We start from the raw sequence: 27,889 nt of genomic DNA, 5'->3' as shown, positions 1-27,889 counted from the left end.
CACACACACACACACACACACATACTACACAGCCCCATGGATTTTCACTCACTGATCGAACCAACATGAGAAATTCCATCATATCTGCAGATGAATGTGTCCTTAAGTAGGGCAGTAGTCTGTGAGACGAACACAACATGACCCCTCACACAGACCCCAGGAGAGGAGAGGAGTAGATTAAAGTTTGGCTTTGCCATATCTGTTTATCAGGGGAACAGGAGGAAGAGGGTGAGGCATGAGGGGAGGAGGGGAAGAAGAGTGAGAAGCGGAGGAGGAAGAACCGAAAGGAGAAGGTGGAGTGGAGTGGAGTTGGGGAGATGGGTGCAAGGGAGAAAGAAGGTTTAAAGAAGGAGAGCAGGGAGATCAGCCTCTCCTCATCCACTGTGAATAGGAGAGGGTCAACACATTATTGAGCCAAGGGGAATGAGGTTCAGTAAAGCCCTGACAGGAAATACAATCGTGAGAAAAATGTCTGTGCTTAGCTAGTCTTCATTAAGTTCCTTCTGGCGTTGTACACTATAGTTAATGCACATTGTGGTGAATGTTGACACTGGGGAAGGGGTGGATGGGTATGAGTGTTGATATCAGGATGTTGTTGTTGTTGTTGTTGTTGCTGTTGCTGTTGTGTCCACTCATTTTGTTTGTGGGTCCATAGCCAGACTGGCCCCAGACTGATGCCAGTGGTCACTCTGTCATAAGTCAGTGTGTGAGTCCAGTCATCCTATAATATGAAAATGTTTAATGTCACAGTATGTCAGAGGATAGAGGGGGGATACAGTCTATATATTAAGACATGGTGTGGAGGGGGATACAGTCTATATATTAAGACATGGTGTGGATGGGGTATACAGTCTATATAGAACAACAGAAGTATCACATCATCTCTATAAAAGGATTCTATATCCTCTACAGGATCGGTCCCCAAAAGGATGGTTAAGCTAACGTCGGCTAATGCGATTAGCATGAGGTTGTAAGTAACAAGAACATTTCCCAGGACATAGACATATCTGATATTGGCAAAAAGCTTAAATTCTTGTTAATCTAACTGCCCTGTCCAATTTACAGTAGCTATTACAGTGAGAAAAATACCATGGTATTGTTTGAGGAGAATGCACAGTTTTGAACTTGAAAAGTTATTAATAAACCAATTTGGCACATTTGGGCAGACTTGAAACAACATTTTGAACAGAAATGCAATGGTTCCTTGAATTAGTATAAAACTTTGCACATACGCTGTTTCCATCTAGTGGACAAAATCTAAATTGCACCTGGGCTGGAATAACACATGCTTTTTTCTTTGTATTATCTTTTACCAGATCTATTGTGTTATATTCTCCTACATTAGTTTCACATTTCCACAAACTTCAAAGTGTTTCCTTTCAACTGGTATCAAGAATATGCATATCCTTGCTTCAGGTCCTGAGCTACTGGCAGTTAGATTTGAGTATGTCATTTTAGGTCAAAATTGAAAAAAGGGGCAGATCCTTTAAGAGCTTTTAAGCAGCTATCTAAATCAAGCACAGTGGTGACTCACAGTGGTGACTCACAGCGGTGACTCACAGCGGTGACTCACAGTGGTGACTCACAGCGGTGACTCACAGTGGTGACTCACAGTGGTGACTCACAGTGGTGACTCACAGCGGTGACTCACAGCGGTGACTCACAGTGGTGACTCACAGCGGTGACTCGCAGTGGTGACTCACAGTGGTGACTCACAGTGGTGACTCACAGTGGTGACTCACAGCGGTGACTCACAGCGGTGACTCACAGTGGTGACTCACATTGGTGACTCACAGTGGTGACTCACAGCGGTGACTCACAGTGGTGACTCACAGTGGTGACTCACAGTGGTGACTCACAGTGGTGACTCACAGCGGTGACTCACAGTGGTGACTCACAGCGGTGACTCACAGTGGTGACTCACAGCGGTGACTCACAGTGGTGACTCACAGCGGTGACTCACAGCGGTGACTCACAGTGGTGACTCACAGTGGTGACTCACAGTGGTGACTCACAGTGGTGACTCACAGCGGTGACTCACAGCGGTGACTCACAGTGGTGACTCACAGTGGTGACTCACAGTGGTGACTCACAGCGGTGACTCACAGCGGTGACTCACAGTGGTGACTCACAGCGGTGACTCACAGCGGTGACTCACAGTGGTGACTCACAGTGGTGACTCACAGCGGTGACTCACAGTGGTGACTCACAGCCGTGACTCACAGTGGTGACTCACAGTGTAGACAAAACACATTTTAAATTATGTTTCAAAATGTTGCCGTTTGACATGTGTGAGGACTAGGGCAATGACGATACCAGTATCGCTATATTTTTCCACTGTAAAAATTAAAACACGAAGCAGACCAGTCTCTTGGGTCCTTTAAAAACCAGCTGTGGGTAAAATATGATGTGCTACAACTTGGAAAAGAAAGAAATGTGACTCTGGATGACAACATAATGGATGTTTGTTTCCAACATTAGGGCTGTTTATCTAAATAAGTTATATCCGCTTCATGTTTTGTTTCCTTTCCACGATACTAACGAGTATGGTGATACTGGTATCGTCCCAGCCCTAGTAACGAATACATTGGAATCTGCTAATTAACTTCCTCATAGGGCAGTAAAACAGGAAAAGCTTTATATGAAACAATAACACAATTGGTTGATTTGATTCATTGACAAGGGACAGGTTAAACAATCTCAAAGCTTTTTAAACATGACTGAAACTTGGTACTGATATGTGAAGCCTCAAGCTGCTAACCCTATCCAGAGCCTCTGGGTGGTGATGTCACAGAGAGTAGCTTCCAAAGACAGCTACAGAGGCCACGTTCATCTCGCTGGGATGGACCTTAGCTGGCCTGTGTGTGTGTGTGTGATCCTCATCCTCAGTAGTGCCCTCTCCCTGACCCCTAACAAGGGTTTACATCCCAAATGGCACCCTATTCCCTACACAGTGCAGTAGTTTTGACCATAGTCCAATGGACTCTGGTCAAAAGAAGTGCACTAGCATAGCCAAGCACACATTTCAGGAAGACAGGAAGACCTGCTCCTCCTCACCCCCCTCTGTGGTTTCAGCAGGGGCTCTCCAGAACACATATAACACACTCTGTCTGTCTGTCTGTCTGTCTCTGTCTGTCTGTCTGTCTGTCTGTCTGTCTGTCTGCCTGTCTGTCGTCGAACACAGCCTGTGGTAACGGCTGGTTATATTTGTCTTTAGCACTGGGCCTACTGTGAAGGGGGAAGTGTGTGCGCATGTGTGTGTGTGCGCACGTACGTGTGTGTGTGTGCGTGGACAGATGGCACAGAGGATATTTACAGGCAGTCTGGCACGGATTATACTGTGTAGCATTGCACGCATCTGCTTACTCTACGGGATTCCTGCAATGCCATCTATATATACTGTACATCTATATATTACAGCACAGTTCACTTCAGTCTCAACTAAGCTGGCTGCAATATGAGCACTATCAGATGTTTACACCTCTGCATTCTAAACGGCACCCTATTCCCCGACGCAGTGCACTGCGTTTGACTAAAAAACCTATAGGCCCCGGTAAAAAAGTGTTGCACTATAAAGGGGAATAGGGTGCCGTTTATGATGCCAAGGTTCTCATATCAACATGTGTTTTCATTGAAATGTTTCCTCTCGTCCATCTCCTGTCGAGTGGATTCATCTGAGCACTACCTCAGTGGTAGTGGTTTACCAGATGGTGAAAAGTAGTGCACTATGTAGAGAATAGGGTGCCGTTTGGGACGTAGACCCTGTTCAAAGGTCATGTCAGGTGTGATCCTCAGTGGTACTGTATGGCTGTAGTCAGTTATGATCCTCAGTGGTAGTGGTTTACCAGATGAGGCTGCTTGCTTCCCAAATCGAACCCTATTCCCTTTATAGTGCACTACATTTGACTAGGACCCAAAAGTGGAATCCCATAGGGGCTCTGGTCAAAAGTAGTGCACTGTGTAGGGGATAGGGTGCCATTTGGGACGTAGACCCTGTTCAAAGTTTATGTCAGGTGTGATCCTCAGTGGTACCGTATAGCTGTAGTCAGTCATGATCCTCAGTGGTACCGTATAGCTGTAGTCAGTTATGATCCTCAGTGGTACCATATAGCTGTAGTCAGTTATGATCCTCAGTGGTACTGTATAGCTGTAGTCAGTTATGATCCTCAGTGGTACCGTATAGCTGTAGTCAGTTATGATCCTCAGTGGTACCGTATAGCTGTAGTCAGTTGTGATCCTCAGTGGTACCGTATAGCTGTAGTCAGTCATGATCCTCAGTGGTACCGTATAGCTGGAGTCAGTTATGATCCTCAGTGGTACCGTATAGCTGGAGTCAGTTATGATCCTCAGTGGTACCGTATAGCTGTAGTCAGGTGTGATCCTCAGTGGTACCGTATAGCTGTAGTCAGGTGTGATCCTCAGTGGTACCGTATAGCTGTAGTCAGTTATGATCCTCAGTGGTACCGTATAGCTGTAGTCAGTTATGATCCTCAGTGGTACTGTATAGCTGTAGTCAGTTATGATCCTCAGTGGTACCGTATAGCTGTAGTCAGTTATGATCCTCAGTGGTACTGTATAGCTGTAGTCAGTTATGATCCTCAGTGGTACCGTATAGCTGTAGTCAGTTATGATCCTCAGTGGTACCGTATAGCTGGAGTCAGTTATGATCCTCAGTGGTACCGTATAGCTGTAGTCAGTTATGATCCTCAGTGGTACCGTATAGCTGTAGTCAGTTATGATCCTCAGTGGTACCATATAGCTGTAGTTAGTTATGATCCTCAGTGGTACCGTATAGCTGTAGTCAGTTATGATCCTCAGTGGTACCGTATAGCTGGAGTCAGTCATGATCCTCAGTGGTACCGTATAGCTGGAGTCAGTCATGATCCTCAGTGGTACCGTATAGCTGGAGTCAGTCATGATCCTCAGTGGTACCGTATAGCTGGAGTCAGTCATGATCCTCAGTGGTACCGTATAGCTGTAGTCAGTTATGATCCTCAGTGGTACCGTATAGCTGGAGTCAGTCATGATCCTCAGTGGTACCGTATAGCTGTAGTCAGTTATGATCCTCAGTGGTACCGTATAGCTGTAGTCAGTTATGATCCTCAGTGGTACCATATAGTTGTAGTCAGTGCACTTTCAACATAATGGAATATATGGAATTCACTGAGCTTTAGTTATGGTAATTAGTTATCACTCACTGAATAGATCCATAATTTCATTGATTTGAGAAATCAAGATAGTGAATATGACACTCTGGTTCTTAGCTGATCTATCATGAACTGTCTGAGGCATTATTGATCCATGAGGCTTCGATGGAGACTTCTGTAAGAAGGGAAAGGAATGAAAAGTTATTTCAGTTAGAGCTAAAACATATCTAATTTTGTCTCACATAATTGAAGGCTCTGTGCAAACTTGTAAAACAGTTGTTAACTTTGTTATTTTTAGTTAAAGAAGTGAATTAACATTAAAAAAAAGGCCATCTTGTAGGCATGAAATTAGCGATATGTAATGTGTGGGTACCGTTACTTTGATATTCATTAGGTTTGGAGCAAGAGGATGATTGAATAGGATCAAGGTCTTGTTGCAAAGTTAACCTTTGGAATTTCCATTTGGAGTTGGAACCAAATTATAGTTACAATTCTAAAGTTAACGTTCCATGGACATAAAAACAGTACCTGATTAGAATGCAGATCCATTCTCGTGTTCCAGAAGAGGATGTTGTCAATAGAAGGGTAATTTAAGTGCATCCCAAATTGTACCCTATTCCCTATACTGTATAATGCACTACTTTGATCAGAGCCCTATGGGTCCTGGTCAAAAGTAGTGCACTATATAGGGAATAGGGTGCCATTTGGAATGCACATCAGTCTTTGTTCAGGTGCATTAGCATTGCTCTTGCATGCTTCTGCTGTCAATGTGATTATCATCAGACCTACTCAGGCATTAGCCAGTGATGCTCTCTAGCGTCTCTAACCAGCCATTTTAGTGCCTAGTATTTGTCATGGTCATTTGGGCCCTGCATCACCCGAGAGAGGCTGGTGGACGTGCATTAGCACTCTGAGTCTAGCGCTGGCCTGGAGCCTTAGAGATGGATGGTGGGAGAACTTTCCAAGAGAGCTTGTTCATGGAAAGGAATAGTCAATTTTATAGGCTTCTACCAAAAGCGATTCATGACAAAGATAGACTGATGAAGACTTCTCATGACTTAAGAAGTTGTGTTGTTGGGTGTTGTAATAAAGCACTAAAGAACAACGATATTTTGTGCTCAGTCACCTATTTCCTTATCTGTATTGTTTTGTCCAATACTAGTATTCTCACGTTTAGGATGTGCATATCACCCCTCCTGTTCTTCAAAGATGGGAGGTACACCATCTTCCCATCTCTTTGACTGGAGTACAGTCTGCCTGATGGGTGTAGCAGCTGTGAGGCTGGCTGGCTGGCTGACTGGCTGGCTGGCTGACTGGTTGGCTGGCTGACTGACTGACTGGCTGGCTGGCTGGCTGGCTGGTTGGCTGGCTGACTGGTTGGCTGGTTGGCTGACTGGTTGGCTGGCTGGCTGACTGGTTGACTGGTTGGCTGACTGGCTGGCTGACTGGTTGGCTGGCTGACTGGTTGGCTGGCTGACTGGCTGACTGGCTGGCTGACTGGCTGATTGGCTGACTGGCTGACTGACTGGTTGGCTGGCTGACTGGCTGGCTGACTGTTTGACTGGCTGGCTGGCTGGCTGGCTGGCTGGCTGGCTGGCTGGCTGGCTGACTGGCTGGCTGGCTGACTGGCTGGTTGGCTGTCTGACTGGCTGACTGGTTGGCTGGCTGGCTGGCCCAGAGACAGACAGATGGTCATGGTAGTGGCTGTCTGCTTAGTAAAAAACAAATCCCTGCGATACACCAGGGAATCAGTACAGGTTTTCAGTGCAGTTTCAGACCGTAGATTAAGGAGATCATTTTCACTTTGTTTTGATCTTAGATAGAGCTCAGAAACTGTCAATGAGACTCGATACATCTTTGTTTTAAATAGCATGCTTTTGGAAAACAACCTGACTGGGTCTTGTTTCAAATGCTATCACTGCTGGAGTAGAAAAATAGTTTTTCCTCGCCATCTGAAAAAAAAGCATTTGTTTTGTGTAATTATTGTATTTTTCCACTGCTGCTTCTGACTAGCTTCCCAAACGGCTAGCTGGTTTAGTAAGACCAGCCCACCTCCTCTCCTCTTCCCTGCAAATGACAGAGTCAAGTCCGTCAGCCCCAACAGAGAAATGTCAAACACTGAGCCTGCCTGGCTTTTTGTGTGTTTTGAGGTCCATCACATTCCAATAGGGAGAGCAAACACTGTGTGTAAGCAATGAAACCAATAGTATCCTGTCCTGTCCTGTAGCTGGCTAGCTACTCTGTGCCAATATTATCTTCCCACTCTTCTCAGCCGCCGGAGAGGGTTGTGTGAGAGGGTGCTCAAATTCAAGGAATGAGACAGAGGTCATAGACTGAAACAGTGGCTCTCAGGTCCCAGTGTGAAGTCAAATATGTGTATTTCATGACAAGGTGTCATCTCATTGTAAAATCAGTCTGCTGTAGCACAAGGTTCATAAGGTCATAAGATCATAGGGTCATAAGGTGGCCATTTTGTCACTCAGCACTCTGTTCGGTGCAACGACAGAGTAACACAGACGACAAGACAGTCACAGGAAAGTCTGTCTGGAAGTCTCCTTCATGTTATTATTCCTAATGTTTATTCGGGGACATATTCTGACTTAGATAACTTGGAAATTGGGCGGTAGTTATCTTTAGTTTCAAAAGTTTTAGTATCCCTGATCATCTCTCAGCTAAGAACTTTTAAACGTGTCATTCTATTCTTAATGTGCACCAGTCTGGTTTTAGACCTGGGCATAAGACTGTTTCAGGTGGTACTAGATGATGTGGTACCGGGACAGGACAGAACATCTCTTCAACACTGATGGACAGTGTCAGGCCAGATCATCTCTTCAACACTGATGGACAGTGTCAGGCCAGAACATCTCTTCAACACTGATGGACAGTGTCAGGCCAGAACATCTCTTCAACACTGATGGACAGTGTCAGACCAGAACATCTCTTCAACACTGATGGACAGTGTCAGGCCAGAACATCTCTTCAACACTGATGGACAGTGTCAGGCCAGAACATCTCTTCAACACTGATGGACAGTGTCAGGCCAGAACATATCTTCAACACTGATGGACAGTGTCAGGCCAGAACATCTCTTCAACACTGATGGACAGTGTCAGGCCAGAACATCTCTTCAACACTGATGGACAGTGTCAGGCCAGAACATCTCTTCAACACTGATGGACAGTGTCAGGCCAGAACATCTCTTCAACACTGATGGACAGTGTCAGGCCAGAACATCTCTTCAACACTGATGGACAGTGTCAGGCCACAACATCTCTTCAACACTGATGGACAGTGTCAGACCAGAACATCTCTTCAACACTGATGGACAGTGTCAGGCCAGAACATCTCTTCAACACTGATGGACAGTGTCAGGCCAGAACATCTCTTCAACACTGATGGACAGTGTCAGGCCAGAACATATCTTCAACACTGATGGACAGTGTCAGGCCAGAACATCTCTTCAACACTGATGGACAGTGTCAGGCCAGAACATCTCTTCAACACTGATGGACAGTGTCAGGCCAGAACATCTCTTCAACACTGATGGGCAGTGTCAGGCCAGAACATCTCTTCAACACTGATGGACAGTGTCAGACACAAAGAGAATGGTAATGTCCCACTTTGAGCCAACAGATGGACAGACGGGGAAACGGACAGATGGATAGACGGACAGATGGATAGACGGACAGATGGGTAGATGGAGAGTATCACCAGTTTGGTCTCACAGTGTTGATTATAGGGGAGATGAGCACTGGATTTTGATGAAGGACACAGAACGCTGTCCAAGACACAGAATAGTGTGGTATCACACTGACAAGACAAGGTTATATGCTTTTAGAAGGCAGACTTACCCTACAGTGCATCTATCTGATAACGGAAATGAGACTGAACTGAATTGGATCTTACAGTAATCGAAGTCATTTCTCTACTAGATTACCATTGAGTTTGTTTCTTTTCAACAAGCGAGAGCTCTAAAGAATGTGTCACTCACATTCTGTTCCGCAAAACATATGGTTGATGCCAGAAGAGAATGGCTCAGTGGTCAGATCACTGTCTGTCTCTCTAAACGTCAGGCTCTTCTCAGCGCTCACAGACAATACCATAGAAATAGATTCCCAAAACACAAATTCCTTGGCTGCTGTGTTGCCGTCTGCTGTATAAATAGTACCTTTGAATTAGGATAATGGTTGACAGTAGGGAAGAATATATTTGGATTAAGTTTATACATTTCATGAATTATTTGAAATTCATAATATTCGATATGAGCCCCTATAAAGTGTAGTATTATTTTAATTTATTTGTTGTTGATTTCCTGCTCTTTCTCTCTGTTTATGATGAAAAACGTTGTAAATAATACATAGTGGACCCAATGCTGAGCTGCAGACTGCAGTGGATCTTTTATTCATGATCAATAGAGGCTTTTAACAGGCTGGACGTGTGTGCGCGTGCGTGCGTGCGTGTGTGAGTGTGTATGTGTGTGTGTGTGTGTGTATGTGCGTGTGTGCGTGTGTGTGTGTGTGTGTGTGAGTGTGTGCGTGTGTGTGTGTGTATGTGTGTGTGTGCGTGCGTGCGTGCGTGCGTGCGCGTGTGTGTGTGTGTGTGTGTGTGTGTGTGTGTGTGTGTGTGTGTGTGTGTGTGTGTGTGTGTGTGTGTGTGTGTGCGTGCAAACCTCCGTTAGAACAGAGCACAGGGGACACAGGCCTGACAGAAAGGGGCATGTGTGTCGCATTAGTCCACACCAGGGCAAAACACACAACTTGTTTGTCTCTCCAGTAGAGCCAGTTAAAGTTCATTTTTATTTACATAATATTACATTTCAAACTACTCCCACACTGCTAATCATTTTCATTTTCTTCTGACATCGGAAACCATGGGATTTCTATATGATTATTGGTTAATTTGCAGGTCACCACTGAACAAGGAACATGGTTAATAATTAAAGACTTCTCAAATTGTGCCTCTAGTCACACTTCAAAGATAAATCCCTGGAGGTTTAGCTAGAGAACTGTCTATCTACAGTATCTATGGAGATGTACAGTTAGAATACAACACTATGAAGGCTAGCTGTAGCCAGCAGCAGCTAGATAGAACAACTGCCACGCAACAGATAGGACTGATAAATCACTGTGCTGGAGGCCTGGCACGAGACTGGCAGCACGGTCGCACACACACACACATTCTGGAGGTCTGGCACGGTGACAGGACTGTGTCACGAGACTGGCAGCACACACACCAGGGTGTTCCGTCAACAGAAGGAAGGGTGTGTCACCCCTGAGGGCTGGTGTGTGTGTGTGTGTGTGTGTGTGTGTGTGTGCTCTGAGATAACAGAGTGGTTTCACTCCAAGTTTATCTTAGGGCCCTCAACTTATAGGTACTTATAGAAAAAGTATTCCACTCACCTAATGCCCTTTGATGACCTGCTTGGCTTAAAGTAGTTAAAGCCAGAACCCTTTAGTTGCTACATACATTTTTGGACTTGTAAATGAATTATATGTTCCCATTGATTGTTGAAGAATTTAACTTATAAATGCCTCATGAGCTCAGTTCAACTGTCACACTTCATCTGAACCCAGAATATAAACTTGTTTTTCTCCAATGTTTGTAAACAATGTAAATGTAAACAAACACTATATAGACTCATAACATGGTTAAAACTATCATCTTGTTATCATGGATGGTCAGTCCCTGCATCTATAGCTCTGTCTATTAATCTGAGAGTGGTTACGTTTCTCCAGGCGCATCAGTCAGTTTTATACCAAAACAGGCAAGGTGACTTGCCTAGTTAAATAAAGGTTAAATAAAAATATATTTCTTATAGTTTTGATTAAGGATTCCAGTTTGAATAAATATCGGTCCTATAAACAAGTGAAGTGCACCACTGTGGTAATAAAGCTGTGCAAACACACATAATGATGATAAAGAGAGAAGTAATCTCAACTGAAACCTTAATGGGGACAGACAGACAGACGGACAGACGGACAGACGGACAGACGGACAGACGGACAGACGGACAGACAGACAGACAGACAGACAGGATATTTGGCAGACCTGGTTCTGTTCCGTGTACTAATAGGGGGTTAGTGATTGCCTGGTGTCGTGTCTTTGGCTATGCCGGATTAAGTGATATAACATGCTATTCTATAAAATAATTTATCCGTAATTAATATTACCTGATTGAGCTAATCATGTAAACGTAATTAACTAGAGAGTCGGGGCACCACAAAATAATATTTATAGAGCTGTTATCTTCCGAATAAACTCTTAAAGACCTAGTAATATTTTACATCAATAGCAGTCAATATTAATCGTCACCTTAATTCATTCTCACCTGAAAGTTGTAAATTCTTGATTAGCTTCACGAACCCTGGCTAACAAGTTGAATCAGCAATGCAAAATTGGGTTTCATTACTTATTTACTAAATACCTAACTAATCACACAGAATTACATATACACAGAATGAATCATACCTTGATTACAATTTACGTCATAAAGGAAAACGTCCCTAGCGGGCGGAACAGATATGACAGCTGGTTACACAAAAGAAAAGGGCTGGGTTTGAGTGAAAGAGCGGGAAGACTGAGGAACAAAGGAAAAAGCTGTGCTATCGTAAATACAGTATTTTATGCATTCTAAATTTCCGCACATTTGAAAAAGGAAAATGCAATAAATATTTACTCTGAGCTGCGCTTCGGTAGGTTGGTGGTAGATGGAAGGCCGTGTTGCCAAACCGAGTCCTTTGTCCTTTGAAGAATGTCTCTGGTGGTCAATTGGATACGTTGTAGTAACGTCATTGTGTGATAGACAGGCTACTCTGTCTGTTCCTTCCTTACCGTCGTTTGCATCTGCTGTTGCTAACTCAACGGCTAGGAGGTATCACTTCTGTAGTGAATAAGAGTTCAAAGTTCATACCATTCGCAACCAAAGCTCACACTGATGTTGGCTTCGTTCTGTAGTTATTATCTGAACCATTCTGACATCCGACCGTCGTCCTCACATCCTCGGAACAGGAGGTTACATTTTCGTCAAGGGCTTATATAGTGGAGGGAGAAAAGGGGTGTGTTTCATAGTTTACAACCTATGTCTCTTCACGTGGGCGGCCCACTGAGTCGGGCCTAATTCATTCATGAAAACCCAATTCTCACATTTTAGAAGCTAAAATCACATTTCATCCCATCATGAATAATTTCATATTCAAACATTTAAATTGAACAACAATTCCATGTGAATCTGATAACTCTGATGTGTAGACTTTCCACTGTAGAGTATATGTCATCTTATTATTGATGAAAATGTCTCAGATGACAACCGAACTGACATCATATTCATTAAGTACCACTGCATATGTTCAATTGGTCGGATTACCAGAATATAGTTCATTTCTCCCCACCTTCTGATGTTCCCAGAATCTCTATGTTAACCAAGGGGTTTTCAAATGTAACATCAGTAGGGTAGAGAGAGGAAAGAGGTCGGTAGAGGTATTTATGACTGTCATAAACCTAGCCCCAGGCCAACGTCATGTTACTGGTCATTGCCATGCCAGATAGCACAAACGGATTTGGGAACCAGGCTAGGAGTAATGTGGCTGTTTATTAATGGGGAAGTAGTGTGTTGGTAGTGTGGCTGTGGCAGGGGATCTTTGTCACCACAGACAGCCCGGCTGCTGCTCTTCTACACATGATTGAACAACATCTGGATGTCATCTGGGCCCAAAGGGAACAAAAACACACTAGGCTCTCTGCTGATGACAACGTGGCAGAGCAATAAGGAGCTGACAGCAGCATCTTTAACAGAGTCATAGTCTCCAGGTCATCAAAACAATGATGTTGGCTAGTCAGTGTCTTGCACTTTGAGCCAACCCACAAATTTTTGTGGTTTCATTAAAATCAGCTTGATAGTTTCAAGTTTTAATGCCAGAGTGGCCTACCATCAAAAACAATGGAGAAAATGCATCCCATAACATTTTAACATGGAAATAGCTGTTCTATCATTCGGCCTACAATATGTTCAATGTAGGCCTACTGTTCATTCAATGAGGCTTTTGAAAAAAGGGCTTGACATGAACCTGTTAATCCACTTGTCCTTCAGACAAGCAGGTGACCACATTTTTTGAATTGTGTTGTTTGATGCAAGAAACCACTTTACAAAATAAAATGCATTATTGTTCCAATAACATTATTACAGAGAATCAGACAAATGATGCTACTGCACCAGTACCGCTTGTCGTGCGGAAGCAGAGAGAATAGTCTATGGCTTGTGTGGTTGGAGGAGGTCACTGACAAAAGGGAGGAGGTCAGTGACCTCCTATTGGCTGACTCATCTTCACCGGCGAACAGGCCTTCCACCATCGTGTCGTCAGCAGGACGTCCAGGATCCAGTTGCAGAGGGAGGTGTTCAGACCCAGAGTCCTAAAGCTTGGAGTGACAAGCTTGGAGTGGACAATGGTGTTGAACGCAGAGCTGTAGTCAATGAACAACATTTTCACATACAGTGCCTTGCGAAAGTATTCGGCCCCCTTGAACTTTGCGACCTTTTGCCACATTTCAGGCTTCAAACATAAAGATATAAAACTGTATTTTTTTGTGAAGAATCAACAACAAGTGGGACACAATCATGAAGTGGAACGACATTTATTGGATATTTCAAACTGTTTTAACAATTCCTTTTCCCATTCCTCCTTGCAAAACAGCTCGAGCTCAGTGAGGTTGGATGGAGAGCATTTGTGAACAGCAGTTTTCAGTTCTTTCCACAGATTCTCGATTGGATTCAGGTCTGGACTTTGACTTGGCCATTCTAACACCTGGATATGTTTATTTTTGAACCATTCCATTGTAGATTTTGCTTTATGTTTTGGATCATTGTCTTGTTGGAAGACAAATCTCCGTCCCAGTCTCAGGTCTTTTGCAGACTCCATCAGGTTTTCTTCCAGAATGGTCCTGTATTTGGCTCCATCCAATTTTAACCATCTTCCCTGTCCCTGCTGAAGAAAAGCAGGCCCAAACCATGATGCTGCCACCACCATGTTTGACAGTGGGGATGGTGTGTTCAGCTGTGTTGCTTTTACGCCAAACATAACGTTTTGCATTGTTGCCAAAAAGTTCAATTTTGGTTTCATCTGACCAGAGCACCTTCTTCCACATGTTTGGTGTGTCTCCAAGGTGGCTTGTGGCAAACTTTAAACGACACTTTTTATGGATATCTTTAAGAAATGTCTTTCTTCTTGCCACTCTTCCATAAAGGCCAGATTTGTGCAATATACGACTGATTGTTGTCCTATGGACAGAGTCTCCCACCTCAGCTGTAGATCTCTGCAGTTCATCCAGAGTGATCATGGGCCTCTTGGCTGCATCTCTGATCAGTCTTCTCCTTGTATGAGCTGAAAGTTTAGAGGGATGGCCAGGTCTTGGTAGATTTGCAGTGGTCTGATACTCCTACCATTTCAATATTAACGCTTGCACAGTGCTCCTTGGGATGTTTAAAGTTTGGGAAATCTTTTTGTATCCAAATCCGGCTTTAAACTTCTTCACAACAGTATCTCGGACCTGCCTGGTGTGTTCCTTGTTCTTCATGATGCTCTCTGCGCTTTTAACGGACCTCTGAGACTATCACAGTGCAGGTGCATTTATACGGAGACTTGATTACACACAGGTGGATTGTATTTATCATCATTAGTCATTTAGGTCAACATTGGATCATTCAGAGATCCTCACTGAACTTCTGGGGAGAGTTTGCTGCACTGAAAGTAAAGGGGCTGAATAATTTTGCACGTCCAATTTTTCAGTTTTTGATTTGTTAAAAAAAGTTTGAAATATCCAATAAATGTCGTTCCACTTCATGATTGTGCCCACTTGTTGTTGATTCTTCACAAAAAAATACAGTTTTATATCTTTATGTTTGAAGCCTGAAATGTGGCAAAAGGTCGCAAAGTTCAAGGGGGCCGAATACTTTCGCAAGGCACTGTAGGTATTCCTCTTGGTGAGGGCAGTGTCGAGAGCAATTGAGAATGCGTCATCTATGGGTCAGTTCAGGCGGTATGCAAATTGGAGTGGGTCTAGGGTGTCTGGGATGGTGGAGTGAATGTGTTGCCATAACCAGCCTCTCAAAGCCCTTCATGATTACAGATGTGAGTGCTACAGGACGGTAGTTATTGTGGCATGAAGCCTTAGAGTTCGTGGGAACAAGAATGATGGTGGTCATCTTAACACATGTGGGGATTACAGATTGGGACAAGGAGAGGTTAGAAATGACTGTGAATATGCCTGCCAGCTGTTCTCTGTTTGCTATGAGAACGCTCCCTGGAATACCATCCTCCTCGCGGGTGTTGACCTGATTAAACCACCTCTCCAATCGTTTTGGCTCTATATCAAAGAACAAACAGCAAAAACATATAGATGATCTAATACAAATCTTAGAATCAACTATTAAAGACTACCAGAACCCACTGGATTCTCCGATTACCTTTAATGAACTACAGGACAAAATAAAACCCTTCAACCCCAAAAAAGGCCTGTGGTGTTGATAGTATCCTCAATGAAATGATCAAATATACAGACAACAAATTCCAATTGGCTATACTTAAACTCTTTAACATCATCCTTATCTCTGGCATCTTCCCCAATATTTGGAACCAAGGACTGATCACCCCAATCCACGAAAGTGGAGACAAATTTGACCCCAATAACAACCGTGGGATATGCGTCAACCTTGGGATAATCCTCTGCATTATCATTAACAGCAGACTCGTACATTTCCTCAGGGAAAACAATGTACTGAGCAAATCTCAAATTGGCTTTTAACCAAATTATCTTACGACAGACCACGTATTCATTCACCCTGCACACCCTAATTGACAAACAAATAAACCAAAACAAAGGCAAAGTCTTGCTTTGTTGATGCTTTGTTGATTTCAAAAAAGCCTTTGACTTATTTTGGCATGAGGGTCTGCTATACAAATTGATGGAAAGTGGTGTTGGGGGAAAAACATATGACATATTATAAAATCCATGTACACATGCAACAAGTGTGCAGTTAAAATTGGCAAAAATACACACATTTCTTTCCACAGGGCCGTGGGGTGAGACAGGGATGCAGCTTAAGCCCCACCCTCTTCAACATATATATCAATGAATTGGTGAGGGCACTAGAACAGTCTGCAGCACCTGGCCTAGAATCTGAAGACAAATGTCTACTGTTAGCTCTCTAACTAGACCTCCTTCCTCCCACATGGACATTACCTCCCTTCATTCACAACCCAGACAAACAGACATTGTGTCTCTGTGTGTCACACCACATCAATGATTTGTTTATCAGGAAAAAATCTAAATACTGTACAGGCTACAGGCTACAGGCATACAGGCTACAGGCTACAGGCTTACAGGCTTACAGGCTACAAACTACAGGCTACAGGCTGCAGGCTACAGACTACAGGTTGCAGGCTACAGGCTGCAGGCTTACAGGCTACAGGCTACAGACTACAGGCTACAGGCTACAGACTACAGGCTGCAGGCTGCAGGCTTCAGGCTACAGGCTACAGGCTACAGGCTACAGGCTACAGGCTACAGGCTACAGGCTACAGGCTACATAATACAGGCTGGGACACTGCATGGAAAGTGAATAGAACAAAACAATAACATGGTAATGTGGTTAGATTTATCAGATCTGACCCTGGATGTCCTTCCTGCTTTTCAGGGATGTGGTCACACCATTGATATTTACATGTTAGTCTGTAGTTTGCAGCAATACCTGATATGTGTATATACATTATAGTTTACATACAGTGGGGAGAACAAGTATTTGATACACTGCCGATTTTGCAGGTTTTCCTACTTACAAAGCATGTAGAGATATTTTTATCATAGGTACACTTCAACTGTGAGAGACGGAATCTAAAACAAAAATCCAGTAAATCACATTGTATGATTTTTAAGTAATTAATTTGCATTTTATTGCATGACATAAGTATTTGATACATCAGAAAAGCAGAACTGAATATTTGGTACAGAAACCTTTGTTTGCAATTACAGAGATCATATGTTTCCTGTAGTTCTTGACCAGGTTTGCACACACTGCAGCAGGGATTTTGTCCCTCTCCTCTATACAGACCTTCTCCAAATCCTTCAGGTTTCAGGGCTGTCGCTGGGCAATACGGACTTTCAGCTCCCTCCAAAGATTTTCTATTGGGCTCAGGTCTGGAGACTGGCTATGCCACTCCAGGACCTTGAGATGCTTCTTACGGAGCCACTCCTTAGTTGCCCTGGCTGTGTGTTTCGGGTTGTTGTCATTCTGGAAGACCCAGCCACGACCCATCTTCAATACTCTTACTGAGGGAAGGAGGTTGTTGGCCAAGATCTCACGATACATGGCCCCATCCATCCTCCCCTCAATATGGTGCAGTCGTCCTGTCCCCTTTGCAGAAAAGCATCCACAAAGAATGATGTTTCCACCTCCAAGCTTCACGGTTGGGATGGTGTTCTTGGGGTTGTACTCATCCTTTTTCTTCCTCCAAACACGGCAAGTGGAGTTTAGACCAAAAAGCTATATTTTTGTCTCATCAGACCACATGACCTTCTCCCATTCCTCCTCTGGATCATCCAGATGGTCATTGGCAAACTTCAGACTGGCCTGGACATGCGCTGGCTTGAGCAGGGGGACCTTGCGTGCGCTGCGGGACCTTGCGTGCGCTGCAGGATTTTAATCCATGACGGCGTAGTGTGTTACTAATGGTTTTCTTTGAGACTGTGGTCCCAGCTCTCTTCAGGTCATTGACCAGGTCCTGCCGTGTAGTTCTGGGCTGATCCCTCACCTTCCTCATGATCATTGATGCCCCACGAGGTGAGATCTTGCATGGAGCCCCAGACCGAAGGTGATTGACCGTCATCTGAAACTTCTTCCATTTTCTAATAATTGCGCCAACAGTTGTTGCCTTCTCACCAAGCTGCTTGCCTATTGTCCTGTAGCCCATCCCAGCCTTGTGTAGGTCTACAATTTGACCCCTGATGTCCTTACACAGCTCTCTGGTCTTTGCCATTGTGGAGAGGTTGGAGTCTGTTTGATTGAGTGTGTGGACAGGTGTCTTTTGTACAGGTAACGAGTTCAAACAGGTACAGTTAATACAGGTAATGAGTGGAGAACAGGAGGGCTTCTTAAAGAAAAACTAACAGGTCTGTGAGAGCCGGAATTCTTACTGGTTGGTAGGTGATCAAATACTTATGTCATGAAATAAAAAGCAAATTTATTACTTAAAAATCATACAATGTGATTTTCTGGATTTTTGTTTTAGAAATTACAGACCTCTACATGCTTTGTAAGTAGGAAAACCTGCAAAATCGGCAGTGTATCAAATACTTGTTCTCCCCACTGTACATCACATGCACCCATAATGAGACAAAGCAATTAGCCTGTTAAAACATGTATCTGACTCCATAAAGATAATTGGCAAAATGCAAGAGACTATAATTCAGTTACAGTAATAGAACACTGTAGTTACAGTAATATAACACTATAGTTAAAGTAATATAACACTATAGTTACAATAATAGAACACTATAGTTACAGTAATATAACACTATAGTTACAGTAATAGAACACTATAGTTACAGTAATATAACACTATAGTTACAGTAATATAACACTATAGTTACAGTAATAGAACACTATAGTTACAGTAATATAACACTATAGTTAAAGTAATATAACACTATAGTTACAGTAATAGAACACTATAGTTACAGTAATAGAACACTATAGTTAAAGTAATATAACACTATAGTTACAGTAATATAACACTATAGTTACAGTAATGTAACACTATAGTTACAGTAATGGAACACTATAGTTACAGTAATAGAACACTATAGTTAAAGTAATATAACACTATAGTTACAGTAATATAACACTATAGTTACAGTAATAGAACACTATAGTTACAGTAATATAACACTATAGTTACAGTAATAGAACACTATAGTTAAAGTAATATAACACTATAGTTACAGTAATATAACACTATAGTTACAGTAATAGAACACTATAGTTACAGTAATGGAACACTATAGTTACAGTAATGGAACACTATAGTTGAGTTACAGTAACAGAACACTATAGTAGAGTTACAGTAATATAACACTATAGTTACCGTAATAGAACACTGTAGTTGAGTTACAGTAATAGAACACTATAGTTACAGTAATATAACACTATAGTTACAGTAATAGAACACTATAGTTACAGTAATAGAACACTATAGTTACAGTAATGGAACACTATAGTTACAGTAATAGAACACTATAGTTGAGTTACAGTAATAGAACACTATAGTTACAGTAATAGAACACTGTAGTTGAGTTACAGTAATATAACACTATAGTTACAGTAATATAACACTATAGTTAAAGTAATATAACACTATAGTTACAGTAATAGAACACTATAGTTACAGTAATAGAACACTATAGTTACAGTAATAGAACACTATAGTTACAGTAATGGAACACTATAGTTACAGTAATAGAACACTATAGTTGAGTTACAGTAATAGAACACTATAGTTACAGTAATAGAACACTATAGTCGAGTTACAGTAATAGAACACTATAGTTGAGTTACAGTAATAGAACACTATAGTTACAGTAATAGAACACTGCAGTTACAGTAATAGAACACTATAGTCGAGTTACAGTAATAGAACACTATAGTTGAGTTACAGTAATAGAACACTTTAGTTACAGTAATAGAACACTATAGTTGAGTTACAGTAATAGAACACTATAGTTGAGTTACAGTAATAGAACACTATATTTGATTTACAGTAACAGAACACTATTTGATTTACAGTAACAGAACACTATAGTTGAGTTACAGCAATAGACAATTAGTAAATGTCTGAGAATGGAATTCTAAATACAAGTGTATTTAATAACTCTGTAAAATGAATTAATTCATATACAAGGCATAAAGCTTAAGTTACAAGGCAAGAAATAGAGAGAGAGAGAGAGAGAGAGAGAGAGAGAGAGAGAGAGAGAAAGAGAGAGAATGAGAGAGAGAGAGAGAGAGAGAGAGAGAGAGAGAGAGAGAGAGAGAGAGAGAGAGAGAGAGAGAGAAAGAGAGAGAATGAGAGAGAGAGAGAGAGAGAGAGAGAGAGAGAGAGAGAGAGAGAGAGAGAGAGAGAGAATGAGAGAGAGAGAGAGAGAGAGAGAGAGAGAGAGAGAGAGAGAGAGAGAGAGAGAGAGAGAGAGAGAGAGAGAGCAGTTCAGGAACAAGAAAGAGAAAAAGAAAGAACAATGAATCAAAGACCCTTTTATAAGCATTTGAGTTGTTTTGATTCAAAATCTGAGTTGTTTACCAATAGTACTACTGTAAAGTTAACCTCCAATCAGATATCAGACCTACATGACGTCCGTCACCTCTGCTCCTCAGAGGTGAGACAATGGGGGTTGGCGAGATCAACACAGAGAAGGCTAAATTCATAAGACAACGCAGAGGACATTCTTGTATACAGTTAATAAGAAGAGTCACTTCGGGACGTTAGCCCTACATCATCCACCCTTGAACACATCAAATCAAATCATCAAATCAAATTTTATTTGTCACATACACATGGTTAGCAGATGTTAATGCGAGTGTAGCGAAATGCTTGTGCTTCTAGTTCCGACAATGCAGTAATAACCAACAAGTAATCTAACTAACAATTCCAAAACTACTGTCTTGTACACAGTGTGAGGGGATAAAGAATATGTACATAAGGATATATGAATGGATATATGGATTATGAATTATTCTGCATCAGACAGAAGTGTTTCGATTTGGACGGCCAGCACTGTAGTCACTCTAGACAATCTTGTGACCAAGTAGTTCATGGTGATAGCAGCATCACCCCAGAAGTGTCCTTTAGGCTGGTATCATTGTATTCTTTAGACATACAAATGTCCTTAGGTAACACGTTCCCTGTAAGCAAGCTACAAAAGAATGTTCCGTTCTTCCTTGGAAGACCAAACACATAACTGAAGGTACATTACATCACAGATTAATCCACATTTCAATTAACATAAAATAGTCTGTTTATCTGATTGGTCAATAGCAACTTCAGATATAGTTTTATCAAAACAGAAGAACAAAACAAAAGATAACTATCATAAAAAGTATATTTTAAATTAAAATTCTCTAACTCTCCTACTACCTTTGAGAGAAAATCATATGAGAAAATAAAACAACGAATCAGAATTTGGAAATAATCAAGAACAATTGTTGAAGTTAAATCAAAAGAACTTTCACATATTAAAGGTGTTAGCATCTCAGTTTACAGCACCCGACATTAGCATACCAATGGTGAAAGATCTATGGCCATTCTGTGAATAACAAAACAATGACTTTTCGAAGCACACCCACATCTACAGTATTACACTCAGCTGGCCGTATGCACCACGCTTGGGATAACAAACTATTATTTGTGTCTTACACAATGAGACATTACATTTTATCTAGCACTCTGTACACGTCACAGAAAGCACATTCACGAAAGTCACCCTACTGTATTATAGCCATCACAAATGCACATAGAAATGAATGAGTTGCAAAGGAAGAAATTATTAACACGTTATCGTCAAATAATCAACATCCGAAGGTTTAGGAGAAAGCTCAAAATCTAGTAGAATTGAGACCAAACATCATCTCAACATTTCTGCATTTTATGACCACTTCTGTGACAAGAGTTACAAAACCTAATTGAATAGTTGTTTCTTTATTTTATTTTATCTTTATTTAACTAGGCAAGTCAGTTGAGAACAAATTCTTATTTTCAACGACGGCCTAGGAACAGTGGGTTAACTGCCTGTTCAGGGGCAGAACGACAGATTTGTACCTTGTCAGCTCGGGGGTTTGAACTAGCAACCTTCCGGTTACTAGTCCAATGCTCTAAGCACTAGGCTACCCTGCGGGCCTGCATTGTGCCTATAATATTATACACAGTTGATGGGAAAGTCACTTTGGGGACTGCCTTACAAGTCAGTTCCTATATCTGCACGATCAGCTGTTCTGTCTACAGCTTCTCTTGACTTGAGGTCATGCCGAAGTAACATTAATTTAGGAGCTTTCTCTGGTAGTAATGCCGTTCGGCTTCACAGATCAATAGATTCTGGCATTATAGGATAACAGAGCAACTATTAGGGACCTTCAGCTCTCCTGTCCTCTATATTAAAGTTGGCTTCAATAACCTTCTTCTTTCTTCTCTGCTGCTAACAGGGCGATCTTCTAGAGATCTTCTTGCCTGACCACCACTATGGAAGAGCAGGCAGTGTCCAACAGTAGTCCCCAGCATGGCCGAGGCCTGGGCAGGCAGAACGTCATCAGGTGTGGCTGGCTGAGGAAGCAGGGAGGCTTTGTGAAGACTTGGCACACACGCTGGTTCGTACTTCGAGGGGAACAGCTACACTATTACAAAGACGAGGAGGAGACTAAAGCCCTGGTGAGTGACCGCTGAACCTCATGCTGTAATGCTGTGTGTAGTGCTACATGTTTTTATTTTAGAATTATTTAACCGGGCAAGTCAGTTAAGAACAAATTCTTAATTACAATGACGGCCTACACCGGCCAATCCCTGACGACGCTGGGACAATTGTTCGCCGCCCAATGGCAGCGCACAATGTGATACATGTGATACAGCCTGGATTCGAACCAGGGTGTCTGTAGTGACACCTCTATCACTGAGATGCAGTGACTTAGACCACTGAAACAGGGTGTCTGTAGTGACACCTCTAACACTGAGATGCAGTGACTTAGACCACTGAACCAGGGTGTCTGTAGTGACTACTCTATCACTGAGATGCAGTGACTTAGACCACTGCGCCACTCGGGATGACAATATACAGTACAAGTTTAAGGTACAATGACAATGCAGATAGCCTGTGAAGTGTGACCTGCCATTCAATATTCACTAACACATACAATGATTTACAAAGGGGTTTATAAGTAGTTTATCAACTGTTGATGATTATGGGGTATTGTGTGTAGATTGATGAGGATTTTAATTTTTTATTTAATCCATTTTAGAATAAGGTTATAAATTAGCAAAATGTGTAAAAGAGGAAGGGGTCTGAATACTTTCCGAATGCACTGTATATGTCTGGAATTATGCTTGTTTAATGTAAGTATTGCCTTGTAACTTAAGCTTAATGCCTTGTTTGTGATTTCATTCATTTGACAAAGTTATTAAATACAGTTGTATTTAGAATTACATTCTCTTGGAAACACAGAATCGTCTAGAATGTCAGATGGTGAAGCATGATTCATAATTCCAGAGAACCTGTTTTCACTGCTCCAGAGTCCAATGGTGGTGAGCTTTACACCACTCCAGCCAACCTTTGGGATTGCGTGAGGCTTGTGTGAGGCTGCTCGAGCATGGAAACCCATTTCATGATGCTCCCAACAAACAGTTCTTGTGCTAACGTTGCTTCCAGTGGGCAGTTTGAAACTCGGTAGTGAGTGTTGCAACCGAGGGCAGACCATTTTTACACGTTTCAGCACTCGGTGGTCCCGTTCTGTGCGCTTGTGTGACCTACCACTTCGCGGCTGAGTCGTTGTTGTTCCTAGACGTTTCCACTTCACAATAACATCACTTACAGTTGACCACGGCAGCTCTAGCAGAGCAGTGCCACGCTTAAAGTCACTGGGCTCTTCAGTAAGGCCATTCAATTGCTAATGTTTGTCTATGGAGATTGCATGGCTGTGTGCTCGATTTTATACACCTGTCAGCAACGGAAGTGACTCAAATATCCGAATCCACTACTTTGAAGGGGTGTCCACATACTTTTGTATATTTAGCGTATTTATACTCGTGCAGTATTCGCTACACTTCATTTTCATTGATAAAGTTGATAAGTCGCTGGCCTACATAATTATGCCATCCCCTTCCTCTGGTACATTGTGTTCTTTGTGTAAATGATTATATGTGGGAGAGATGTGTACTGGCAGGAACATGGAGACAGAAGGATGGCGTGCTGATGGCAAGACCACACGTCCTAACCCCCCCCCATACACAAAGCCATGACCTCTAACCCCCCAACTCTCATTCCTGACATTCCAGCGGGGCAGATCCCAGACTACATTCCCATAGTATTCCCACTCTATTCTATACCATATCCCCAATGGCCTGCCTCTTCTCTATCGTAAACATTTAGATGCATAAGGAGATAATGTGATGAGTGAGCTGCGTGTGTGTGCATACGTGTGCATGCATCTAAGACTGTTTAGGAACTTGAATCATGTCTGATGTCACGAACCCGGCTCGAAGTTCATAACAAAAGGGAGACAACGTGGAGATGAAGAATAACAAAATATATTTATTAACTGTGGTAACGTAAATACAATTAACAACAGTGTGTGTTTAGTCAGTAGTGTGAGTGAGTGGTCGCGTGTTTACATGTGATAATGAGGGGTGCTGAAAGGTGCCAACGCAAACAAACAAAACAGCCACAACCAAAATCTGTAAATGTGTCTGCATAGAGAGAGTCTCCTCAATGAATGGGGAAGTGGTGTATTTGTCCTGGTGACACACCCGAGCACAGGTGTGTCCAATTTCTCTGACGACCCTCCCGGCAGAGAAAGAATTCGGCAGACGGAGTGGGAGGGTCGTCACACTGAGGCAACCAGCATCATGTCTGAGGCAACCAGCATCATGTCTGAGGCAACCAGCTTCATGTCTGAGGCAACCAGCATCATGTCTGAGGCAACCCGCATCATGTCTGAGGCAACCAGAATCATGTCTGAGGCAACCAGTATCATGTCTGAGGCAACCAGCATCATGTCTGAGGCAACCAGCATCATGTCTGAGGCAACCAGCATCATGTCTGAGGCAACCAGCATCATGTCTGAGGCAACTCGCATCATGTCTGAGGCAACCCGCATCATGTCTGAGGCAACCAGCATCATGTCTGAGGCAACCCGCATCATGTCTGAGGCAACCAGCATCATGTCTGAGGCAACCAGCATCATGTCTGAGGCAACCAGCATCATGTCTGAGGCAACCCGCATCATGTCTGAGGCAACCCGCATCATGTCTGAGGCAACCAGCATCATGTCTGAGGCAACCAGCATCATGTCTGAGGCAACCAGCATCATGTTTGAGGCAACCAGCATCATGTTTGAGGCAACCAGCATCATGTCTGAGGCAACCAGCATCATATCTGAGGCAACCAGCTTCATGTCTGAGGCAACCAGCATCATGTCTGAGGAAACCAGCATCATGTCTGATGAACCAGCAACCAGTTTTCTGTTTTCCTGGGCAACAGAGTCAGGCAGATGCTTGTGGTGCTCCTGTGTCAGACAGCCATTAGAGCTAACGAGGCTAACGAGACATCACATTCCATGACTGGGCTAATTAATAAACATGTTAATGCAGCCTCTTCATCACCCTGTTGTGGCTGACTGGGATAATTCATACCCATGGTAATGCAGCCTCTTCATCACCCTGTTGTGGCTGACTGGGATAATTCATACCCATGTTAATGCAGCCTCTTCATCACCCTGTTGTGGCTGACTGGGATAATTAATACCCATGTTAATGCAGCCTCTTCATCACCCTGTTGTGGCTGACTGGGATAATTCATACCCATGTTAATGCAGCCTCTTCAGCACCCTGTTGTGGCTGACTGGGATAATTAATACCCATGTTAATGCAGCCTCTTCATCACCCTGTTGTGGCTGACTGGGATAATTAATACCCATGTTAATGCAGCCTCTTCATCACCCTGTTGTGGCTGACTGGGTTAATTAATACCCATGTTCATGCAGCCTCTTCATCACCCTGTTGTGGCTGCTTTGCACCTAAACTCATAGTCACAGGAACCCTATTCCCTATATAGTACACTACTGTTGAAGAGAGTCCTATTGGTCCTGGTATATAGTACACTACTGTTGAACAGAGTCCTATTGGTCCTGGTATATACAGTGCCTTGCGAAAGTATTCGGCCCCCTTGAACTTTGCGACCTTTGCCACATTTCAGGCTTCAAACATAAAGATATAAAACTGTATTGTTTTGTGAAGAATCAACAACAAGTGGGACACAATCATGAAGTGGAACAACATTTATTGGATATTTCAAACTTTTTTAACAAATCAAAAACTGAAAAATTGGGCGTGCAAAATTATTCAGCCCCTTTACTTTCAGTGCAGCAAACTCTCTCCAGAAGTTCAGTGAGGATCTCTGAATGATCCAATGTTGACCTAAATGACTAATGATGATAAATACAATCCACCTGTGTGTAATCAAGTCTCCGTATAAATGCACCTGCACTGTGATAGTCTCAGAGGTCCGTTAAAAGCGCAGAGAGCATCATGAAGAACAAGGAACACACCAGGCAGGTCCGAGATACTGTTGTGAAGAAGTTTAAAGCCGGATTTGGATACAAAAAGATTTCCCAAGCTTTAAACATCCCAAGGAGCACTGTGCAAGCGATAATATTGAAATGGAAGGAGTATCAGACCACTGCAAATCTACCAAGACCTGGCCGTCCCTCTAAACTTTCAGCTCATACAAGGAGAAGACTGATCAGAGATGCAGCCAAGAGGCCCATGATCACTCTGGATGAACTGCAGAGATCTACAGCTGAGGTGGGAGACTCTGTCCATAGGACAACAATCAGTCGTATATTGCACAAATCTGGCCTTTATGGAAGAGTGGCAAGAAGAAAGCCATTTCTTAAAGATATCCATAAAAAGTGTTTAAAAAAGTTTTTAAAAAGTTTGCCACAAGCCACCTGGGAGACACACCAAACATGTGGAAGAAGGTGCTCTGGTCAGATGAAACCAAAATTGAACTTTTTGGCAACAATGCAAAACGTTATGTTTGGCGTAAAAGCAACACAGCTGAACACACCATCCCCACTGTCAAACATGGTGGTGGCAGCATCATGGTTTGGGCCTGCTTTTCTTCAGTAGGGACAGGGAAGATGGTTAAAATTGATGGGAAGTTGGATGGAGCCAAATACAGGACCATTCTGGAAGAAAACCTGATGGAGTCTGCAAAAGACCTGAGACTGGGACGGAGATTTGTCTTCCAACAAGACAATGATCCAAAACATAAAGCAAAATCTACAATGGAATGGTTCAAAAATAAACATATCCAGGTGTTAGAATGGCCAAGTCCAGTCAAAGTCCAGACCTGAATCCAATCGAGAATCTGTGGAAAGAACTGAAAACTGCTGTTCACAAATGCTCTCCATCCAACCTCACTGAGCTCGAGCTGTTTTGCAAGAAGGAATGGGGAAAAATTTCAGTCTCTCGATGTGCAAAACTGATAGAGACATACCCCAAGCGACTTACAGCTGTAATCGCAGCAAAAGGTGGCACTACAAAGTATTAACTTAAGGGGGCTGAATAATTTTGCACGCCCAATTTTTCAGTTTTTGATTTGTTAAAAAAGTTTGAAATATCCAATAAATGTCGTTCCACTTCATGATTGTGTCCCACTTGTTGTTGATTCTTCACAAAACAATACCGTTTTATATCTTTATGTTTGAAGCATGAAATGTGGCAAAAGGTCGCAAAGTTCAAGGGGCCCGAATACTTTCGCAAGGCACTGTAGTATACTACTGTTGACCAGAGTCCTATTGGTCCTGGTATATAGTACACTACTGTTGACCAGAGTCCTATTGGTCCTGGTATATAGTACACTACTGTTGACCAGAGTCCTATTGGTCCTGGTATATAGTATACTACTGTTGACCAGAGTCCTATTGGTCCTGGTATATAGTA

At 42.6% G+C, this 27,889-nt stretch overlaps 1 protein-coding gene across 2 annotated transcripts in view; it reads left to right on the top strand.

Moving 5' to 3' along the window:
• The window catches only part of LOC139422692 (Rho GTPase activating protein 24), a 209,303-nt gene that overhangs the window by 5,871 nt on the left and 175,543 nt on the right, over positions 1–27,889 (top strand). For both annotated transcript variants that reach the window (XM_071173907.1, XM_071173905.1), the window contains exon 2: positions 22,381–22,603. In XM_071173907.1, the coding sequence (XP_071030008.1) occupies positions 22,418–22,603 (186 nt within the window). In that variant the 5' untranslated portion in view covers positions 22,381–22,417. The remainder of the gene's footprint in view (positions 1–22,380; positions 22,604–27,889) is intronic.

Source organism: Oncorhynchus clarkii, chromosome 12 (genome assembly GCF_045791955.1).
Source record: "Oncorhynchus clarkii lewisi isolate Uvic-CL-2024 chromosome 12, UVic_Ocla_1.0, whole genome shotgun sequence".
NCBI lineage: Eukaryota > Metazoa > Chordata > Actinopteri > Salmoniformes > Salmonidae > Oncorhynchus > Oncorhynchus clarkii.
This window is presented reverse-complemented; position numbering and strand designations above follow the sequence as displayed.